Source organism: Trachypithecus francoisi, unplaced genomic scaffold (genome assembly GCF_009764315.1).
Source record: "Trachypithecus francoisi isolate TF-2019V2 unplaced genomic scaffold, Tfra_2.0 Lachesis_group0, whole genome shotgun sequence".
NCBI classification, from domain to species: Eukaryota; Metazoa; Chordata; class Mammalia; order Primates; family Cercopithecidae; genus Trachypithecus; species Trachypithecus francoisi.
The window spans coordinates 142,427,146-142,450,394 of record NW_022681453.1 but is presented as its reverse complement, the minus strand read 5'-3'; the positions used below and the strand labels follow the sequence as shown (position 1 = coordinate 142,450,394).

The window sequence follows — 23,249 nt, the reverse complement described above, 5'->3', positions numbered from 1 at the left end:
ATAGCCAGATGTGGTGGTGTGAGCCTGTGCTGCCAGCTACTTGGGAGGCTGAGGTGGGAGGGTTGCTTGAGCTTGAGCCTGGGCGGGTGGGGGAGTTGCAGCAGAGGTTGCAGTGAGCCTAGATTGTGCTACTGCACTCCAGCCTGGGCGACAGAGCAAGATCCTGTTTCAAAACAAATAAACAAGAAAGAACAAGCCAGCTAGGTGCGGTGGCTCATGCCTGTAATCCCGGCACTTTGGGAGGCTGAGGTGGGTGGATCACCCAAGGTCAGGAGTTTGACACTAGCCTGGTCAACATGGTGAAACACCGTCTCTACTAAAAATACAAAAATCAGCTGGGCATGATGGTGCGTGCCTGTAATGCTGGCACTTGGGAGACTGAGGCAGGAGAATTGCTTGAACCTGAGAGGCGGAGGTTGCAGTGAACCGAGATCACACCATTGCACTCCAGCCTGGGTGTTGCAGCAAAACTGTCTCAAAAAAAGAAACAAGCCAAGACCCAACATCCTGCTGTCTGAACACTTCACCACATTCTGTTTATGAAGTGATTTTGGTGGAATTAAACCTGACCTGTTTAGCTTTATTTTGAGATAATGAATCCTGAGTGGAATTAGTTACAATCCCAGCCAATAGCCAATACAGGCCTCTTTGCACAGCCTGGAGCAGCATTAGTTATATGTCACATCAGCCTGATGTTCAGCTCCACTGCCCTCTGTTCAGCTCCACAGCCCTCTATGTGAAAACCACTCCTGATACCCAAGACCTGCTCCAACCTCCCATTTCACAGGGGGGACAGTGTTCACCACCCTGCCACTACTCAACCACCCTAGACCCCATAGAGTTGAGGGAATTAAAGGACATAGTGCTTTAGTGAAGTGCATGGTATGCGGAAGGAGCTTAACAAACTCTGGCTACTATTACTACAAACACACTCATGGCTCCCAGGATCATGTTGTATCTTCCAATTAAAAAGAAAAGAAAGAGCTACTCATGGTAGTGGTTTCTAGTATAACCAAATTATTGGATTTGGGTAAAAGCTACTTCTATATGGTATGTGATATTACAACTTCTTAACCTATTAAGTAACCTCAGCAGGTTGGGACTGGAAGAGACCCATACCCACAGGGAAGACAAAAAACATAAAACACAAGCTTATACCTTGCACAGAGTGACAATGCAGGGGACATTCTCCACACTTAGTCGTATGCAGTCATAAGGGTCGTCAGACAATTCAATGTCCTTCGACCCCTCTTCATCCTCCAGAACTTGAACCCTTGGTATGCTGGAAGCAGAAGCACAATTAAAATTCCCACTTACTGGGAGGAGGAAAAGTAACTTCTTTTTTTTTTTTTTTTTTTTTTTTTTTTTGAGACGGAGTCTCGCTCTGCCGCCCAGGCTGGAGTGCAGTGGCCGGGTCTCAGCTCACTGCAAGCTCCGCCTCCTGGGTTTATGCCATTCTCCTGCCTCAGCCTCCCAAGCAGCTGGGACTACAGGCGCCCGCCATGTCGCCCGGCTAGTTTTTTGTATTTTTTAGTAGAGACGTGGTTTCACCATGTTAGCCAGGATGGTTTCGATCTCCTGACCTCGTGATCCGCCCATCTCGGCCTCCCAAAGTGCTGGGATTACAGGCTTGAGCCACCGCGCCCGGCCGTAACTTCTTTTTAAGATTGAGAATAGGAGTTGGAATCCCTGTGTCTCACAAGAGAAAGATACACTATGCCTATTCTTTATCATCCTCATCCCTGTCATCCCTGTCAAAAGCACACAGGAGGCACCACAGTGCAATGAGGAAAGGCATCTTTTAGAAAATGATGCTGGGTCAATCAGATATCCCAATGGAAAAAAAAGAATCTCAATCCCTACCTCACACCACACACACAAAGCCATATGAAATAGACTATAGATATAAAAATGAAAGACAATAAAACTTTTAGAAAAAAACATCTACATGACCTTGGAGTAGACAACTATTTCTTGAACAGCATTGAGAAAGGGAAAAAAGTTATATATTCAATTATATATGTGTATATATATTACATATATTTATATAATATATATCATTCATATTATATATCATGAACTTCTTTATATCAGAAGACATCATTTAAAAACTAAAAATATAATCTGGATGGAGAAAATACTATCTGACAGATTACATAAAGAATTCCTATTAAAAAAGACAGCCCAATAGAAAAATGGGCAAAAGACTCAAATGTAGAATATATTTGGATGTCTTCACAAAAGAGGCTGTCCAAGTAGCCAATAAACCAAGAAAAGGTGCTCAATTTAAATATCTATTAAAAATGCAAATTAAAACTACACTGTGATACCAAGGCACACTCACCAAAATAACTATTAAAAAAAAAAAAAAAAAAAAAAGGCTGGGCACAGTGGCTCATGCCTGTGCCCTTTGAGAGGCCAAGTCGGGAGTACTTTGAGAGGCCAAGTCGGGAGAATCACCTGAGGTCAGGAGTTCAAGACCAGCCTGGCCAAGATGGTGAAATCCCATCTCTACTAAAAATACAAAAATTAGCTGGGTATGGAGGCACACACCTGTAATCCCAGCTACTTGGGAGGCTGAGGTAAGAGAATCGCTTGAACCTGGGAGGGGGAGATTGCAGTGAGCTGAGATCATGCCACTGCAGTCCAGCCTGGGAGACAGAGTGAGACACCATCTCAAAAAAAAAAAAAAAGTAAGGGTTGACAAAGATGTGAAACAACCCAGAACTCTTATATACACTGCTGGTAGAAGTGTTAACTGGTAAAACACTTTGTGAAACTGGCAGCATCTACAGTAACTAAAGATAGCCATACCCTATAACCCAGAACACTCCTCCTTAACAGAAATAGAGAAATATGTGCACCAAAGACATGCACAAAAATGTTCATGATGCCCATCCCTATTTGTAATAGCCTCAAACTGGAAACGAACCAGATGGCCATCAACAGTAGACTGATAAACAACAGTAGACTGGACAGTAGACTGGATAAACAGCAGACTGGACAAAGTCACACAGTGGAACACCATACAGCAAAAAGCAAGCTATGACTAAGGCAGTGACACAGATCTCTCAAAGCACAATGCTCAGTGAATGAGGCAGACACAAAACAGAACATAGTATATGATACCATTTATATCAAGTACAAAAGTAATCTATTCTTTTAAGATGCTGGTTATCATCAGTGAGTGTAATTGCACAGGGGTACAGAAGGTGTAGGATGCTTCTGGGGTGCTGGCAACATTCTGTTTCTTTAGCTGGGTACTGAAAAACACATTTAACCTATAAAGTCAATTCACTCCAGGCTAGGGTGGAGGAGCCAGGAAGGAAGAGGTGGTCCATCCAGCTCCTGCAATGGAAACAGCATTGGTACTTTTCCCAGTTCCTCTAACAAAAGCCCCCCATGATTGAGCCAGGCTGGCCATCCATACACAAGGCAGCATCTATATCATATCAGGGGGGCTTCAGCCAGAGAATGTCCACAAGGGCCAAGGAGTTCTGTAAGGGTCTTCCCCAGTTGGAGCCTTCCCATCAGGGGAAGTTCTTAAATACTAAGTAATATCCTATTTGAACAAGTCGGTCAACCATTTACACACACACACACACACCACACACACACACACACACACACACACACACAGTATCTCCCAATTTCCCAACCCTTTGGCTACAACATGACTAGGCAGAAGGGCTAAAGAATACCCTCAGGTGGCCTTTACCCTTCTAAAGGACCCTGAATATGCCAACAGTCTCTCCACATACCAGGGGGACTCGATGCCTTAGAGTCCCCATTCCTTGCTGCCTGCAGGGCTGTTCTTGGTCTGAGGATGAGACTATGGCTGTGCCCATGACAGGTGTCCTCCCCCAGCTGAGCAGCTGGGTTAACCTTTCTGGTATACAGTTTGCCCAGTACCTCCCTCACAGCTAAACAGCCTTGTGTGATTCCCAATCTCTCTTTTTGCCTGGGTGCCTATAGTAACCAGCTGGCAGATGGGGAATCATTTCTGAGGCTCGAGATACATCAGATGACAACTTCCTTTCCTTTCCCCAACAGGGCCTGAGCACCAGCCACTGTTGTGGGATCTGGCATGCAAACTCCCACAGTGGCCAAGAGTGCCAGGCTCACATTTCAAATAGTCTCAACAAGGAGCCTAGTGGCACAACTGGGGTGGGGGACTCTACAGCTTTCATTTTCAACAAATACTCCAGCCTGCAATTTTTGTCTACTCTAAACTACACAGGGAGTCTAAACTCATCATAGAAAAGCTCTAAAAAACAGACAAATGTTAAGTTGGCCAAAAAATGAGCACTGAAAAATAATTACAATGACCACTTGGGGGAACATATTTATTTCCAGACATATTAAATATAAGAACTACCAAAGTAAAATAGAACAAACAAACAAAAACCAGGATGAGGGGATGGCATTTAGTGAGTGATTTTCCGTATTAATATGCCTTTAAATAGGCTGCTGTGTGGACTTCAATCCCCTACATTGTGAAACTCAGGTTGTTTCCAGTTTCTTACCATTATAAAGCAGCTGTGGCCGGGCGCGGTGGCTCAAGCCTGTAATCCCAGCACTTTGGGAGGCCGAGACGGGCAGATCACGAGGTCAGGAGATCGAGACCATCCTGGCTAACACGGTGAAACCCCGTCTCTACTAAAAATACAAAAACTAGCCGGGCGAGGTGGCGGGCGCCTGTAGTCCCAGCTACTTGGGAGGCTGAGGCAGGAGAATGGCGTAAACCTGGGAGGCAGAGCTTGCAGTGAGCTGAGATCTGGCCACTGCACTCCAGTCCAGGCGACAGAGCGAGACTCCGCCTCAAAAAAAAAAATAAAAATAAAAATAAAGCAGCTGTGATGAACATCCTAGAATAAACATCTTTGCTCATTTATTCAATTATATCCTTAGGTTATATCCCTAGAAGTTTCTAATCCTCATTTTTTAATAGGATCCTGTTACCTTAACGTAGGCTCTCTCATAGGATGAACGCCCTATCCCACGTATTTACTCATAAATGCTGCAAATTTTCCTCAAAGTACTTGGAGCATAGAAGGGGGAACAGTTAATAATCAGTCAGGATAAATGTCAACTCCAAAAAAGCGTAGCAACTTGTCCCTTCTACACAACCTGTTTGGAAAGATGAACCACGTGGAATAGCCATTTCCTCTTCTTAAGCCAAAGAGAAGGCTGTTACCCTGCTTTTAGAACATATATGTGTACAATCAAGCAATATGCAAGCACTCACTATGTTTCAGGCACTGTTCATTGTGCTAGGAATATAGGCAAGTACAAAACAGGAAAATCCTTGCCCCCATAGAGTTCACCCAGTAATAGTATTTGGATAGTGGGCCTGTAGGTGGCGTCTACTCTTTTTGGCTTCTCTGTAGTTTTCTAATATTTTTCTAAATGGTAGGTGTCTATAAAAATAACAATACAAAAAATAAATACAGAATATACGTATATAGGTAGTTTTCAGTTACGAAATCTATCTTTTCTGGAGTTTAACGTTAGATGTCACCATTTTCAATGTTAAAACCTGCTGTTATCTTCACATATGAGCTACAATAGAAATTTCCTCAGTGTTCCATTACAAGTGTCTGCCCTGGTTCTCCACAGGTTTGCAGAACTATTTCCAGGAAGACTTACCTTGTATTGAAGAGAGCAGCCTTTACAGCAATGGAAATGGCATCAAACAAATTCCCACCACATTCCAGCAGCTAAGGGAGACGGGAATTGAAAAAGGAAAAAAAACGAGCATCATTTATTACTTTAAGTATTGCCCCAGTTAAAGGACACTGCTTTTTTTTTTTCCGAGACAGAGTCTCACTCTGTCACCCAGGCTGGAGTACAGTGGTGCAATCTTGGCTAACTGCAACCTCTGCCTCCCAGGTTCAAGCAATTCTCCTGCCTCAGCCTCCCGAATAGCTGGGATTACAGGTGTGTGCCACCACTCCCAGTTAATTTTTGTATTTTTAGGGTTTCACCATGTTGGCCAGGCTGGTCTTGAACTCCTGACCTCAAGTGATCTGCCTGCCTCAGCCTCCCAAAGTGCTGGGGTGTAGGTATGAGCCACCACACCCGGCCAGGACACTGATTTTTTTTTCTTTCCCAAATCTATTCTGTGGTCAAGGACACTGATTTCTAAGAAATGCTGACTGTGTGTTTATAAAATAAAGATAACATGTGGCTGCTCTCCTGGCTAGCCATGCAATGACTGCAACTCACTGACACAGTCCTTCACCCTAATTACAAGCACTGCCTTGTAATGGCTGTGCTTATGTGGCCCATGCACACAAGGTCATAGTTGACCAGGGCTGTGGTACCAACACTCAGAGGCCATGGCTTGTGGTGGGCTCCTCTCATAGGCATTTCAGGCAGTTGGGGTTGCCCTGAAGGTGGGACTGATCACCTTTATTTTGCTCCAGATAGCTCCCAATTGTATTCCAAGTGTCACTCCAATATTTGCTAACGCATGCCTGGCCTCCAAACAAGGAGAAAACAGTGACTACTGATGTTGCAGCTGCTACTAGGTTCACATTCACTACTGTAATTACCTCTCGTACGTAATGATCAATGTATACCTGATGCTCAGACATGAAATACTATGTTTCACATTACTTATAATGAAGACTAAGGTCTCTCAGACAAGCTTCCACCCATGAGCGAAAGTGTTGAGTGCACTTACGTGTGCTCATCTAGCAGGGAAAATTAGAGCACATTTAACTGGAAGGTGGCATATCCTTCTGTCCTTATTTTAGAGAGGCCTTGGCCTGAGGTTATGGAATAAAGCCGACTGAGCTGCCCCAAATAAGAAAGGTGAGAAGTCACACATAGAAAGAAAGTCATGTATTTCTGTTTTTGTTTAGAGTCTATCTCCTCTTCAGTTGAACTGTGAACTCCTAAAGGCTGGGACTCTGTAGTTTTGTTCATCCTTTTATCCCCAGAGCCCAACAGAAGGGCTGTTATGAAGAATGTTGGTGATTATTTGTGAGAGAATCCATCAAAAGACAGCCTCGTGACCAATCACCCCACCAAAGGTCAGCTGTGTGTTGTTAGTGCAACAAAGTTCTAACAGTTACCACTCTTGGAGTAAAAACTGATGTCATCAGAGAACTACAAAGAGCAAAGCAAAGTGAAATTTCCGTGAAGTTAAATTTTCACTCTCATAAAATAACCAAACTCAGGAAAAAAACAATACTGGAAACAGGTGGGTTATCTGACTGTAACAGGTTTGAAGTTAAGTAAGTATAAAAACATGGCAGGGTGCCCAGCAAGTATCTGTTTGAACATGGGCTCTGTCTGAGGACTACCCAGACCAGTTGGCAAAAAGAAAATAGGAGATTTATTTTCCACTATCTTGCTTCAAGGATTGCTTCACAGATTTCCACCACCTCGCTTCAAACATGGACTCAATCTACTCAGTGTATCACCCGTCCACTGATGAAATTATGTGAATGCCAAAAATGGATCGGCCTCATTAACAATATCATTTTCAAAAATGCTTTTCTAATTCATTAAAAACTTTTCTGAAGATGACAACTTTTTTTTTTTAAAGATGGAGTCTCACTCTGTTGCCCAGGATGGAGCACAGTGGCACCATCTTGGCTCACTGCAACTTCCGCCTCCCAGGTTCAAGCAATTCTCTTGCCTCAGTCTCCCCAGTAGCTGGGATCACAGGTGTGCGCCACCACGCCCAGCTAATTTTTGTATTTTTAGTAGAGACAGGGTTTCACCCTGTTGTCCAGGCTGGTCTCGAACTCCTGACCTCAGGTGATCCATCTGCCTTGGCATCCCAAAGTGCTGGGAATACATGCGTAAGCCACTGCACCTGGTCAGAAAATGACAACATTTTCAAAGTTCATGTCTTCTTCCAAAACAAGCAAAACCCTTGAAAAAATATTTCAGAAGAAATCCAAATGCCAGAAGTCTTAAAAATAAAGGTCTACAGATGACAGGGACACAGTGCACATTCCCCTGGATACTCCTGTGCACCATGTATCCCCTGCTCACTGAAGAGGGCTCCTTCTGAGCTGAGATAATGTCCCAATATTCATCAGTTTTGTAAAAGCCTTCCCTAATAGAACAGGCTTTTGTTGCTTTGACTTTAACTGACTGAATCAAAAGCACATCAGTCGCCATCACTGGACCATCCTACAAAACTACAAGTGTGCATGAATACTGAGGATGAACACAGAAGGATTACAAAAGGACAAATGCAGTGCACCACAACACTTGTGTCTTAACTTTCTCTAGTGGAGAAGGGGAGGGGACATAATGTTCTTCAGACACAGGACGGAACCTGAGAGTTCATGCCATGGAGCTGCATCTCCCTGGGCAACTATGAAGCCTGCCTCTACCATCCTCAGTAAGGACTACAGGCTGCCAGTTCCCACCTCCTCAAAACCAAGACCTGAAAAATTGCCTGCTTAGTAGGAATCACACTACAAGGTGAATCACACTTATGAGAGACAGAAAAAGCAAATAGATTTGTAATTTCATTATTTTCACCTATTAGTGGTAGCACTGCAACAGTAACCTGCTAGATAATGGTTACCACTGCTACCTTTTGACTATGCTCCATCCAATATCAAATTAATTAAAAAATATCTAGAAAGCTCCACCCTGTTTCAGTACAGCCAACATGCAGAGCCAGGCTGTTTCTTTTCATGAAGTTCACTGTCAGTTCACAGATCTCTTTTATCTGCACATTCATTAAGGAATCTATTTGGCCAATAGCTTAGCTTTGTGTCCTTAATCTGAAGTGGAAGATGTAGTTGCTAATCTCAAGGTTCACGAAATTTAACAATAAGGAATAAAACAGACCCAACAAGATCCTGTATATAAAAAAGCAACCAACTGCTACAGGATTACACAAAAGCAAAATTAAGGCCAGGCACGGTGGCTCGCACCTGTAATCCCAGCACTTTGGGAGGCCGAGGCAGGTGGATCACTTGAGATCAGGAGTTCCAGGCAAGCCTGGCCAACAGGATGAAACCCCATCTCTACTAATAATACAAAAATGAGCCAGGCGTGGTGACATGTGCCTGTAGTCCCAGCTACTCAGGAGGCTGAGACATTAGAATCGATGGAACCTGGGAAGCAGAGGTTGCAGTGAGCTGAGATCACGCCACTGCACTCCAGCCTGGGTGACAGAGCGAGACTCCATCTCAAAAAAACCCAAAATTAATTAGAGCTACACAGAGAAGTTACTGTCGAGTGCCAAAACATGGGTAGAGGAGTATTTGGGAGGCAAAGTACAAGGGAGGAAATGGAGGGCTGGACTCAAAAGACTCCCAGGGGAGTAGACTCTGTGTGGGAGGAGGCAGGGCCTCTGGGGCCTGACCCAGGAAACTAGGGGCAGGCAGGCTCTGAGGTGTTTAAAAGAAACGATGGCACAGTAAAGTCACACCAGGTGTTCACATCATACAGACCTGGCTTTAAGACTCAACAGCATTACTCACAAGCTGAGACCTCTTGGACTAGTTACTTAACCTCTCTCTGTCTTAGTTTCCTCACTTATAAATGGGAAATATAACAGTGTCCATTTGCAACAGGTTTATAAGGTTTAAATGAAAATGCATGTAAAGAGCTTATCATCCTTTCACACAGAATGTACCATCTATTTAAATTCTGCCCATTAACTCTGTCTGGCACCATCCAGAGACCATCTCTTGTTTTATTCTTCCCAGACAACTTTTATGGGCAATTTTAGGTGCTACCATGATATGACTATAATTTTATTATAGAATGGCATTATATATATGCCGCTTACATCTATGTTGTATTTAATTTTTTAAAAAATTATTATGGGAGACCATCTTTTCCCAACAAATCTCACCCTGTAAGTTGAAAGCATCCACCTGAAGAGGAAAAAGGCACTGGAAGGAAACTAGGCCAACCAGTCTTTTCAAAAAAGGTAGAATGTGGCCAGTACAGCAGGGTGATACTCACTAGCACATCCACATAGAGAACCCAGCAGTGCTCCCGAGGACTAATGCAGAGGGTCTTCAAGTCGACACTGCTTTTATTGTTAAATATCCGATAGAGGGTGTTAGCGATCTCGGTGCCAAGGTCATCACCTCCTCTACCTTCAAATTCAGGGGTAGCATTGGCTGAACTATACAAAACAGAAACAAAAAAACTGGGTGAGTCTTTCCAAGTGCAAAAAGCAAGGAGACAAGGCTTTATTCCAGTTTCCCTGCAGAATGCTGGAAGAGCCAGCTGCTCAACAGAAAGTCACTGGGATGAGGAAAGGATGGCATCTGCTACTTTTCCTGACTCCAGACACATGTAATGAACCAGACCAGCACTGTGACCTGGATTTGTCAGCGTGTGTTATGGGATTTCCCAATAGCTTCTAACAGAAGCCATCTTTAGTCAAAGAGAAACAGGAGAGAGATGGTAATGTGAACCTCAGCCGATAATAATTAACTCTCTTATCTTCAGAGTATAATAAATACTCTTGTCTGGCAGGCCCAGGAAGCTGAGAGGCCTAGGGAATGAAGCAGTCGGGGTTACAGAGGGGTTTCGTCATATACACCACCTCTAGTTTCACAGCTTTAGAATACACTATGATACTCTCAATATAAAAACTACAATGTAAGTACAATAACCTTTCTGGAATGACTTAAAAGACATGCATGATAGTCAGAAACTTTAGGTATCACTGTACTGAAGAGAAGGAAAATGAAAGAAAGCAAGGGAAAGACTGTTGGCTCGTAAGTAGTAGGTTACCTCCTTCATTTGATATTTTTCAAGAGGAAAACTTGTTTTTCCCTTTTTGGCTTCTTGATATTTACGCCCAGTAACCTCAACAAAACTAACAGGATTCAACATTAGCCACTGTAAAAACACTGAAGTGTTTAACAGGACATTTCCGAGGGTTTTGGCTTAATACAAACAAACCCTTAATATGTATGTGAGGTAAGTAAACATTATAGTAATCATTTTACTGTAACAATAAAGGACTAGAAAGGTAAGAAGCCGGTGGTTTCAGCACAGACTCTGTAAAATCACGTATTAAAGCCTTCTGACCCCTCGCCCATCTGGAAGGTACCCAGCCCTGCACCAGCTACCAGAGACCTAGAGACCAAGTGAGGTGGACGCAGGCCCAAAGCCAGCGGTTCCAGTGAGGGAGGGCAGTTTCACGATAGGGAGCAAACAGTGAGGTGGAAGGGGGAGGGAGGCGCAAGAGTGTCAGTTAGCGTTCAGGTTTAAAGGAGACCTCAAACGTGGGATGAGCAGAGCTGGTCAGGCCAGAGAGGCAGGAAGATTACAGGCAAAGCAAAACCTGTGTGAAGGCCCATGACAGTGCCCACCCAATTTGTACAACACTAAAAGAAATCTCACTTAGTAATATAGGTGGAAGAATTAATCTTAAAATAATCAGACTACGTCGTTACATAAAATTTTGCCTCTCTAATTATATATTCTTCCTTTGCCACTGTGAGCCAGCAGAATCCCCTTTAAGTCCCCAAGAGAGACTTCATTACTGCCATAGCAACCTCGTTGTTCCCCGCCTTTGCTGGACTCTGGCATCGAGCCAAGAAAAGCAGCTTGTTTATGGTGAAATAATCAAGTCACTAGGGACCAAGTTTTTACTTTGCACAGCCAGCAAAATATAACCTGTTTCTAATTTAAACACTAAGCAATCAATATTAAGTCCCAGTTTTAAGTGCTTAAAAATAATCTACAGAGATTTCTGTGTACACAAATCCAGTCAGAGATGCTTACGCTCAAAATGTTTCTCTTTCCCTGAATGTAGTGGGCACATTCTCCTGGGTATGACTAATTTCTTTGGGATTAATGCACTAACTCTTCTACAGCCTTAGGGGACAATTTATAGAGCTTCCCAGGTCCAACTGTCTAAATTAATCTACCTATAAAACCATGCCCCTGGCCGGGCACGGTGGCTCACGCCTGTAATCCCAGCACTTTGGGAGGCCAAGGCGGGCAGATCACCTGAGGTCAGGGGTTTGAGACCAGCCAGACCAACATGGAGAAACCCTGTCTCTACTAATAATAGAAAAATTATCTGGGCGTGGTGGCACATGCCTGTAACCCCAGCTACTCGAGAGGCTAAGGCACAAGAATCACTTGAACCTGAGGCAGAGGTTGCGGTAAGCTGAGATGGTGCCATTGTGCTCCAGCCTGGTCAACAAGATAAAACTCTGTCTCAAAAAACAACAACAACAAACCCATGCCCCATTGGTTTTTTTGGACACTGGGTTAAAGTGGAAATTTTTACCTATTTTTAAATGGCTTAAAACACACACACACAGACACACCCATTCTTTCAGCGTAGCCAGCAGTCAGACAGAGAGGAAGGTTCAGAGACTCATGAGCCCATGGAACTCTCCTATGTCTGGATGGTGCCATAGCTGTGCAGTGACTCTGGGGAGGAGGCTGGGAAAACGGAAGGCAATTGTTCAAGGTGGGGGATGGGGTACAATGCTTTAGGAGACCCCATATTCTGCTGATGGGTGAAGACAAAGGCTGGAGTAGAGAAATGAGGATTCCACTTCATTACTGGGCACTCACAGCCCAAGGACTCTTTCTGACAGAAATGTAGACCTGGAACAGGCCTTAGAGACCATCTCCAGAGGATAAAAACCCAAATGCCTATAGGAGTCAGCAAGGTTACTACATATATCTGAACAAAGGGCCACTCTCTATAACTAATAAGAAAACCATTCTCTATAACTAATAGAGAACGACGGAGGCTGTGGCAAACTTTCCAGCCCTGACTTAAGGTCCACCTTAAAAAAAAAAATCCCTATGTGAAACAAAAATCTCACAGGTGGGATCTGACCTGTGGGATCACACTGTGAGATCCCAGATGGTCTAACTCTCTCATTTTACAAGAAGAGAAACCTTACCCTTTTTTTGAATGTTTAGTATGAGCTAGACATCACTCTTAGTACTTTAGGTGTATAAACTCATTTAGTGTTCACAACAACCCTAGGAGGTATTGACTCCATTCTAGAAATAAGAAAACCGAGTCACAGAGAGGTTATGTAATTTGTCCAAGGCCACAAGATGACTGTGCCTGGTAAGCTAAAATTCTAACCCAGGCAGCCTGGCCCTTATCTGCTATGCTTCCCTGAACTCTCCTTGAACCTGTAATTTGGCAAGCTTGGTTTATAGTCTAACATTAGTCAGATTCACTTTCCTTGGTTTTACCTTTTGCCTCAAGGAAATGAATGTGTGCTCTGGTCTTGGGACTTATCACTAGACCACAGATGTTGGAGTCAAGGAATGTTGACCAAGGAAGCCCCAAATAAAAAGCTGTTCTGCTCTGTTAGAGAGAGAGAGAGAAAGAAAACACAGGCTGGTAATTGTAGCCACCTGCTCATATGCCTCACAATCTACTCCTTCAGTGGGGGGTGTACACACTTGGTCTTTTGGGCATAAAACCAAATGCTTTCTGCATTTACCAAAACCAATTCTGACCCTTCATAAAGCATGACCAGCCCCTCTTCCAGAGTTGTGGGAAATTGTTTACTGAGCTGGATAAACTAATTAAGATCCCAGGAATGCTACCCCTCCCAGCCCTCCACCCCTTCTGACTCATCACCTCTACCCTCCTTCTTGGAACATCTCTGGTTTAACTGGGGTAGGTTGAGATCAAGGCCATGCCTACCTGGAAAGGGACTATAGACACTGGGCCCATTGTTGTTTGCCTGGCAATCAATCTGGCCTGCAAATCTATGAAGTCTTACAGCCAGGTCAGGCCAGGCCCATAGCAGAAAAAGTGATCTAGTGGGTATCTAGGCAGGGCTAACTCGGGCCTTACCCCTCCAGTAGTCATCTAGCCCCAGCACAGGCCCTAAGGCTGATTCCTCTGTGTGTACATGTGCTCACTTCTGAGCCTGCAGAAGCGTTCCTGTGAATGGGTACCAGACCAATAGTAAGTACATTCTGAGCTTTTTCATCACAAGCCTTTGTTTGAAGTTTCTGCGAGAGTTATCTCATCAGCTTGGGAGACTTTGATCACAATTAGCCTCAAAAGGCTTCTGCAGGTTGCCTCTCTGCTTTGTACCCACCCCCAGCCCTTCAGCCAGGAACAGTGTCCCCTTTAGCAGCACTAAGCAGGCAAGGAACCCAGATATAGTGGTTCTACCCACCAATGCAGGCTTGAAGATTCTGGTTCAATTTTAGTGAAAAATACAACTGATCACATTGAAAAATATTTAAGATCCCAAAGGGAAGTGACTAGTGCAGAATATCCTGAAACATTTATGAATGAAAAATGTTCTCCTAAACTCCCCTAGTTAAAAACCCAAGTCTCTCTGGGAGGCTAAACCGCAGTCCTAAACCCATCAACACAACGGTCGGAGAACTGAGAAGCAACTTGACGGCTCACCGCCTAGTGGCAGCACAGGGCGACACACCAGCTCATTAAAATCTCACCTTCCTCTTGGGCTTCAGAGAGAAACTACTTTTTCCTAAAGGTTCCAAGTTCTCATTTAAAATAGCCTACTCTCAGCTACAATCAGCAAACCAAAGACATGAGAAGGTCAGATTTTGCTCCCAGTTTAGTGACAGTGCTGCCAGGCATCTCTGGAGCTGGGCTCAGGGTCAGTGAAGCAGTCTTTCCAAAGGGCTGTGAGGGCTATAGCAAAGATTTTTCATCATTCCCAAGAAACAGGGTAAATTACGGAGGTGGCGACAATGTCTTTCTTGGCTCCATGTATTATCATTCCAAGTAGACAAAACCAAGTGAAATGAGTTAGCAGAAATTCAATTAGTTTTCTGAGACCTCTCTACCCCTGGGAATTTAATTAAAACTGGAAGTTGCTGACAAGAAGTTAAATCAAACTAGACTCAGAGCAGCAGAAGAAACCCTCATCATCATCACCGCCACTGCCGCCACCACCACCATCACCACCAATTTCTTTCCTTCCACTGGGTAGCAACTACGTTTCAGCCTGTGGATAGGCAAATGCCTTGAGCTCTCCAGCAGAGGCCCTATGCCTGGAGTCCAGGTGGGAGTGGGCGTGTGGCACCCTTATTGCTGGGCACATCCACGGGTGTCCAGAAGCCATTCCTATTCACTGATTCAGAATAAAAGGACATGCCTGTTTATGCAATTAAAATAATTATGCTCCTTGGAGACTCAAGTGAGGTTCTGATACAGGTGGCAGCCATCAGTGCTTGGTAACCTCTCCCATCTCTGTAGGAAATGGGGTTTTGTGACTCTCTCATGGTGATTCTACTTGCTGGGCTGATTACATTAGCTGAGCCACTTAAAGAAGCTAAAGTGTGCCACTTTGAGACTGTCCATCTTGGGAAATCAATTCAGGAGAACTACCTAGAAAATGGAGCTCTTGGGACTGTGGATTGAGACCCATGGAGGAGGAAAAGCGACCAGGAGGCAGCCACTCTAAGGCAGGAAAGACAGGCTACTTCTAGAAGCCAGATCTTGGGAAGAGGCAACTCAAAGGATCCTCTCACACTAGAGTCACTCTTCCTATACAGCTGGGACAAGAAAGGGATAAGAGCAGCAGGCTAACTTGGAGTCATATTTAGACAAAGAGTCACAATGAAATGTATCCCCTATACCAAGCATCTGAGGGCAACACCCTCTCTTTGGTGTGGCTGGGCTGAATGTCTTTGGTCTGCTTAAAATGAATGAGGTAGAAGGTAATGAAGGAGATGAACAAGAAAGCAAATTACAGTTCCTCACACATTGTCTGCTTGTCAGTGACTGCTTACTGCATTGAATTAGGCAGATCAAGGCTACCAGAGGCATTTTGCTTCCTCCAAGAACAAAGAAAAAGATAAACTGGGGGCTTGAACAAGGTCACCATCATCCACAGTAACTTAGAGGATGTCCCAATTCCATGGGACAACTCAAGCTGGTGAGAGAAGATGAGCAGAACCAGGAGAGATGACTTGGGGGACCAGAGCAGAGGACAGGAGTGGGCTGGAAAAAAACTGACCAGAAAAATGAACATGGATAGTTCTTGGACTCCCCAAGAGCAGCCCTCCAAAGCTGACTTCTATAGGCTGCATGAAGTAAAACGAGCAAAGATTCACAGGTTGGACAGACCTGAGCTGGCATTTTTAGCTTTGTAACCCTGGGAAAGTCACTTACCCTCTCTGAACTCATTTGTCATTTCTCTTATAGGAGTACTGTGAGAATCAGCTTCCGTGTACGGAAGTTCAGACTGGAAGGCTGTAACTACCCTACAGAAGTGGGTTAACATTTGTGCAGAAAAGGGCTGCCGTTGCGGTCCAAGGCTGCTATTTTCAGAAGGGTCTGTTTGCAGGGTTGGCCCTTGGCTGCCATCTGGGAATCTGGCTCTCAGACTATTCCCAGTCAATAGTAAACTGACGGGGGTAGTCCATTGTGCCTATATTGTGCAAATAATATCATTTATGCTGAACATTTGCTTTCCTTTAGAAAACTTCATTATGTATTAAGCAGCGAGTGTCTATGTGACCAGCCCCCAGTAAAAATACTGGGTGCTGAGTCTCTAATGGGCTTTCCTGGGCAGAAATGTCACAAATAAGTTACTGTATTTTCACTGCTATAATAAACCTTAGCTGTGAGTATCACTATATGGTAAGTCCAGCAAATCTCTGAATGTGGAGGAGGTGGTCTTGGGGATCTTGATACAGGGTCAACATTATACACCTACACCCAGCATGAGCCCACACAGAGATCCTTACCCACTTCAAGAAGGCCTGGCTTCCAGAAGCAAGGTAATTGATATAAGATGGGACCTGGCCAGCAACCCAATAAAAAGCCCCAACCCCTAGAACGTGGAGCTAATGATACTTATTGAACTTACTGACAAAATAAGGAAAAATAATACTTATTGAAAGCCCACTGGGAGTCTCAGTCACTGTGATAAGTACTCACTCTATTCATTTCCTCTTCATCACCACGGCATTATTTATTATCCTCATTTTTTAGATGAAGAAATTTGGCCACAGTGAGACTGAGTAACCAGCCTGAGATCACAAAGCTGGCCAGAAAAGGAAGTGACATTCTGGCCCAAGGCTGGCTGCAGACACTACAGAGCCCTCTCTCTTCTCAGCACCCATACTGCCTGCCTAGCTGCCACTTCCTCAGCCTGTCAGGCTGCTTGGCTGACCCTAGGCTTCATCTGTCAAACAAATCATGAACAGTTTTCTGCAGAACTAGAGTAGGAAGAGAAACAGTACATTTTAGACCAAATGATCCTTACTGTGTATGATGTTTTTCAAAGCACCATAACACAATCATTTCATTTGACCCTCATCACAATCATGCGCTAGGCTGCCTGGCAGATGTCCTCCTTTATTGGACAGGGAAAACAAGGCCAGCAATAGCCAGGTGGTTAAGACTAGGGCAGGACTCAAGCCAAGAGTCCTGACTATGCACCTGGCACATAGGAGGAGGTCAGCAAATGCCTGCTGGATGGCTGAATGATAAGTATAAAAGTGGGTTCAACAGGAAACTAGAGGTTCATTTTCTGAACCGTCATCTTTAAAATCATTTTTCGTTAGAATTTTTTCTTTAGAAATATCTGCATAATACTGACCAGTCAACAAAGAACTCCAAGTAGCCTTCATTTGGTTTCTCCAGCTTCGGCGTCCCCATTTCTGCTTTCACGCCCACCAAGATGTCTGTGTGACCCTGCAGACACATGCAAGAAGGGTCCTCACTCAGAGCAGGCAGCCAGGCGCTCCACCACCTCCCTCCTCTTCTGGACATACACCCCTGGGGGACTCTTTTAGGAGCAGTGCTAAGACTTGGAAAGTGGTCTTTGGAGGAGGTGAGCAGTCTTTCAGATATGGAGACACCCCCCTCCCTGAGTTTGGCTTGGATCTTTGATTTCCCCAAGAGCAATCTGCATTCCAAAAGCCAGATGGCGTCAGCAGCTCATTCCTTAGGGTCTACTCATTTCTCCACCTGGGCTTGAACCATGGTCACAGTACTCACCAGCTTGACCCTGGCGGACCCACTGGTGTTGGACACCACATCGGTTTCCACTTCAACACATCGGTAGTCCTCACAGCCACGGCCATCCACGCGGAGGTCTTCCTAGGTGTTAACAATCACAATCCTATGTCACCCCAGACCAATAATAGACTCCCAAACTAACTCACTCATTTTCCCCCTAGAGAAGATATATGCAGAATATCTTTTCCTCTTAGTGGATCATCTAAAATTCTGTCCTTGTAGCTAACAACAACATTACTATTTTACATATGAGGAAATGGAGACTCAGAGAAGTTGAGTGACTTGTCCAAGGTCCTACAGCTAGTGAAGACAAAGCTAGTTTTCCATGCCAGTTGTGTCTGACTGCAAAATCTACACTACATACCACTATACAGAATATGCACACAAAAACAAGATCTGAACAAGAGACAAAATAAGTCACCTCTCTCCAAATCTGCAATTCTTAAATTGCACCAAGAAGTATATGTGTCAGAGCTACAGGGTACAATCATCTCAACTGAAGCCCTCCTACCCCTAAAATTCAAAAAGATCTACTGTGTAAACAGGGAAAGACACCTAATCTTCTAACGAGGCAGTCTAGAACAGGGTCAACAAACTAAGGAACCTTGTTTTTGTAGTTTTACTGGAACACAGCCACGTTCACTTGTTTAGGTATTGTCTATGATTGCTTCTGCCCTACAAAAGCAGAGCTGAGTGGTTGGGCCAGAGATAGGATCCATAACGCCCCAAATCTTTACTATCCAATCCTTTACAGGAAGTTTGCTGACTCTTTTGGCAGAAGATGGTTTTCAGGGAGGTCTATGCGCTGCCTGTTCCTTCTGCCCATTTATTTACTCCTTCAATTACTTATATCAGTACAACTCATTGGTATCTTTTATGCTATGGTTATAATCCACTACTATCATTAGTTATCTTGCTGCTCAAAGTGTTCCAAATTTGGCCACTGGGGGCTTCTTTGGGTTAGTTTTTGTGCTCTTTCAACATGCCACCAACTTTTTGTGAGTAATTATATACTTTCTGCAACACAAGATTTCTATCCTCTTGTGTTTTCTCTGTCCAGCCCTAGGGATCAAGCCTTTCTCCAAGGAGCCCTGGTTGCTTTTATTGGGGAATAGTACCGAAAACCAGGATCTAGGCTCTAAGTTCATTGCTGTTGGAATATTATTTCTTTCAGAACTTCTTAGCAGACAGAGCTAGAAAATACAGGTATGTATACTAACCCCCCCACCCTCTCAAATCTATGTGTAATTCTGTATCTATCTACGTATCTATTAAAAAGCCATGAGTTCATACTGATAGCTAATTCCAATCTAACATCACATGGTTCATTCTAGCCTTCCATCCTTTTCTTATTTGTAACTTCTTTCTCAAAGAAGGAGAAACCTGGTTCTTATTATCTACCATGCATTTCTATATTTGTTCAATCTTAGCATACACATAGTTTCCAAACTTCTAATCCATACCCCTGTGAGAAACAAATTTACTAACGGTGCACAGCATTTGTATAAAGTTCTGTCTTTAGCCTCATGGTATTCAGTCAAAATACTGTTTTCCAGTTACTTGAGTTCTTTTCTTCCACGTGCCCTTCAGTGTGGTTACATTATTCACTTGTAACACAGACTCATTTGTAACTTGTAACTTTTTTTTCAGACTACGGCTCTGTCGCCCAGGCTGGAGTGCAGTATGGCAGGGTTCACTGCAACCTCCGCCACCTGCGTTCAAACGCTTCTCCTGCCTCAGCCTCTGAAGTACCTGGGATTACAGGCGCACCACCATGCCTGGCTATTTTTCATTTGCAAATTTTTGTATTCCATTTTGGGTTCCCCTACATTCTGGTTACTTTTACTTACTTACTTTCTGGGTTTGTGAGCTATCACTATAGTTCGAAGAGACAAAACTCAGAAAAGTATGCTCAGAGAAATGTCACTCTCCTCTTCTCTGTATTATGCTATTTTCATGCCTCTTTCTTTCCATTCACCCCAGGTTTCTCTTTAGTTTCTGGTTTATCTTTCTTGTATTTTCTCTGCACAAATAAGCAAATACATGAATTTTAAAATATCCCCTTGTTTCTTATATGAAAGGTGGAACACTATAGATACTCTTACTTATTTTTTAACACTTAACTATATATATACATGCAGGAAATCTTTCCACGTTGGCTCATGGAGCTCCTTCTCATTCTTTGTAAACATTTTTCAAAAGCAGTTTTTTTCAGAAAAAGAATCATTAGTTTAATCAGATTCTCCAAGGAGTTGATGCTTCCCAGAAACATAAAAAATAAAACAAAACACTGCTCTAAAGTATGTGGCTGACAGTTTATCTTTAAACAGTTTATCTTTAAACTGCCTGGCTAACTGCATATGTTACTGACTTTTTTGAGAAATTAAACAGAGAAAAGCAAAACACTACAGCACCACACGTACCAATGATCACCCTCTGCCATACTTGCTTCAGGTCTTTCACCCGTTTAACTTTTCAATGACAGAAAATAAACATCACAAATCAGGTGGAAAGTCCTGCGCAGCCCATCCTTTCCCAGCACCTTTCCTCCCTAGAAGAAATCACTATCTTGAGTCTGGAGATGGATTCAAAAAGCAACAGAATTTCAAGTCTAAGAGAGTGAGCCTTTGGAGTAGAACTCCAGAAGGTGATCCCTCTTCACCGGAGGACCCATAACTATGTAACTGTGTCTCTTCCCAACCTCACCCATAGAAACTGAAGCCTTTCTAGCTCAATCTCTCACACTCCACCCCTCTCCACCCCCATGTGCCCCACTCCCCAGCTAGGAAAGTGAAAACCCAGCCCAGAAACGTTATTGACAAGGAGCTCTTCGTGGGGTGTAGATACAGTATAACAGTGAACAATCATTAGGAACATGACTCATGGTTCCAGGCCAGCTCCTGGCACTAACTAGCCACTTGACTTAGGACGAGCCCCTTCCCCCTCTGGATTAGTTTCCTCATTTGTAAAAGATGGAGATTAAATTAGTCTCAAAGTGATTCTCTAATTCTACAGATCTATAAATTAAAATGGGCCGGGCGCGGTGGCTCAAGCCTGTAATCCCAGCACTTTGGGAGGCCGAGACGGGTGGATCACGAGGTCAGGAGATCGAGACCATCCTGGCTAACACGGTGAAACCCCGTCTCTACTAAAAAATACAAAAAAACTAGCCGGGAGAGGTGGCGGGCGCCTGTAGTCCCAGCTACTCGGGAGGCTGAGGCAGGAGAATGGCGTGAACCCAGGAGGCGGAGCTTGCAGTGAGCTGAGACCCGGCCACTGCACTCCAGCCTGGGCGACAGAGCGAAACTCCGTCTCAAATAAATAAATAAATAAATAAAAAATAAAAAATAAAATGGCTGCAAATATTTGCAATAAATAATAGCAGCTGCTATTTACTGTGCATTTACTATATACCAGATAATGTGCAAGGAATACTGCATAGTTAATGCATTTAATCTTTTCAAAAATCCTATAAGTGTTATTCATTCCATTTTACAAATGAGAAAACTGAGGTTAAAAGATGTCAAATGAATGGCCCAAGTTCACACAGCCAGTAAGTAGCATTTAAGCCTCAAGTCAGAGCTCTTAACCTCTGCTACACAGTAACCTATGCTACACAGTCCATTGCATTCTAAAGGATCTCTTCACTTTATAAAAGGACTCAGCACAGACCTCCTTCATAGGATGAACTGGCTGGCCACAAGGTCACGGGATTTACTACTGCTGCTTCTTCCCTTTTTTTTTGAGACAGGATCTCACTCTATCACCCGGGCTGTAGTGCAGTGGCGATCACTGCAGCCTCAAACTTCTAGGCTCAAGCAATCCTTCTACCTCAGCCCTCTGAGTAGCTAGGACTACAGGCACATGTTACCATGCCCAGCTAATTTTTAATTTTTTTAATTTTTTTTTTTTTTTTTGTAGAGATGGGGTCTTGCTATGTTGCCCAAGTTGGTCTCAAACTCCTGGCCTCAAGTGACCCACCTGCCTTAGCCTCCCAAAGTGCTGGGATTACAGGCATGCGCCACCACATCTGGTCCAACTACTGCTTCTAACATATCACTTGCTCTGCAGGATTAGTCTCACCTCTTTGTAGTGAAAATGTACTTGGTCCAGGACGGGGCTGGTGGGCTGTCAGAAAACTGAGCCTCATCAGACATTGCCTTTCCAGCCTTTAATTCACTCTCTGCCTCCTGGAGGAAGGCTCAGGTGATAAGTAAAAGATAAATGAAAAGCTACACATTTTCCTTTCCAAGTATGCATATTTTTTTTCCATAGAAAAAAAGAATAGAAGGAAAACAAACCAAAAACCAAACCAGTCCATGAATCACTGTACCCAGGACAACTTTTTTTTTAATCCAGTTTTCTTTATAAGAGGCTTAGGAAATTGTCCAAACCTGCCTGGCCTACCTCAGAGCCTGGTGCCCTACCACAGTTTTTATTTATCTGCAGCAGTAAGGAGCAAAGGAATTAATCCATGTGTGAACATTTAAATAGGAGTTACCCTGAGGTAAAAGCTCCATTTTAAAACTCAAGAGATGTCAACAGCATGGAGTGGTGTCCCCTCCTTCTCAGCAGAGGAGACTGATGTGCCTCTAGATCAAGGGCTTCTAGATGCCAGGAAAGCTCTTGGTGACTTTCATAGCTGTTACCCATGTGATCACAACAACCCTACCAGTAGGGTGTGGTGTGGTGGAAATAGTCACCTTCCAAATTATACTTAAATCTCTGCTGTCACATGCCAGTTTTGCGACCTTGACCTCAATAGCTCTAAGCCTGTTTCTTCACTAGAAAGTAGGGATAACCCCGACCTTACAGAGTTACAAGAGAACAGAAACGTCATAAAGCATTTAAGGGAGCCCTTCAGTATAACATACAGGAGTCTCCCCAAAGCAGTTCCCTTCCCCTGCTTCTGGGGGCATGCATTAACTCACTGCATCCTCAAAAACAACCCTGAGAGAGGTTACAGATAAGAATGGAGGCACCTAAGTTTCAATCTCCTGTTTGTGACAGAGTGGAAGGACATTTAAGCCCAGACCTGCTTTCCCTCACACCCAGGAAGCCCAGTCCTATTACTTCTTAATAGAAACTGACAAGTTGGCACTACCAATCTGACACACCTGGAAGGATTTTAGACTCAAAGTGGTCCTCTGAGGTTATGTTAACCCCTCATTACTTTGCTTTGACTTGTCTAATACTCCAGATTCCTAGAGGAAAAGTGAGACTAAATTCCTTCCCCTACTAGAAGGTGACCCCCCGCTTAGGAAAGGGACCACATTTGGTCTAGCTTTGC

At 43.8% G+C, this 23,249-nt stretch overlaps 1 protein-coding gene across 3 annotated transcripts in view; it reads right to left on the bottom strand.

Annotated features, from left to right (window-relative positions):
- Nucleotides 1-23,249, bottom strand: part of EXOSC7 (exosome component 7) — a 36,496-nt gene that overhangs the window by 5,780 nt on the left and 7,467 nt on the right. For all 3 annotated transcript variants that reach the window (XM_033212313.1, XM_033212312.1, XM_033212311.1), the window contains exons 2-6: nt 17,939-18,040; nt 17,538-17,632; nt 9,955-10,120; nt 5,650-5,720; nt 1,159-1,282 (exon numbers count right to left, since the gene is read on the bottom strand). In XM_033212313.1, coding sequence (XP_033068204.1) covers nt 1,159-1,282; nt 5,650-5,720; nt 9,955-10,120; nt 17,538-17,632; nt 17,939-18,040 — 558 coding nt within the window. The remainder of the gene's footprint in view (nt 1-1,158; nt 1,283-5,649; nt 5,721-9,954; nt 10,121-17,537; nt 17,633-17,938; nt 18,041-23,249) is intronic.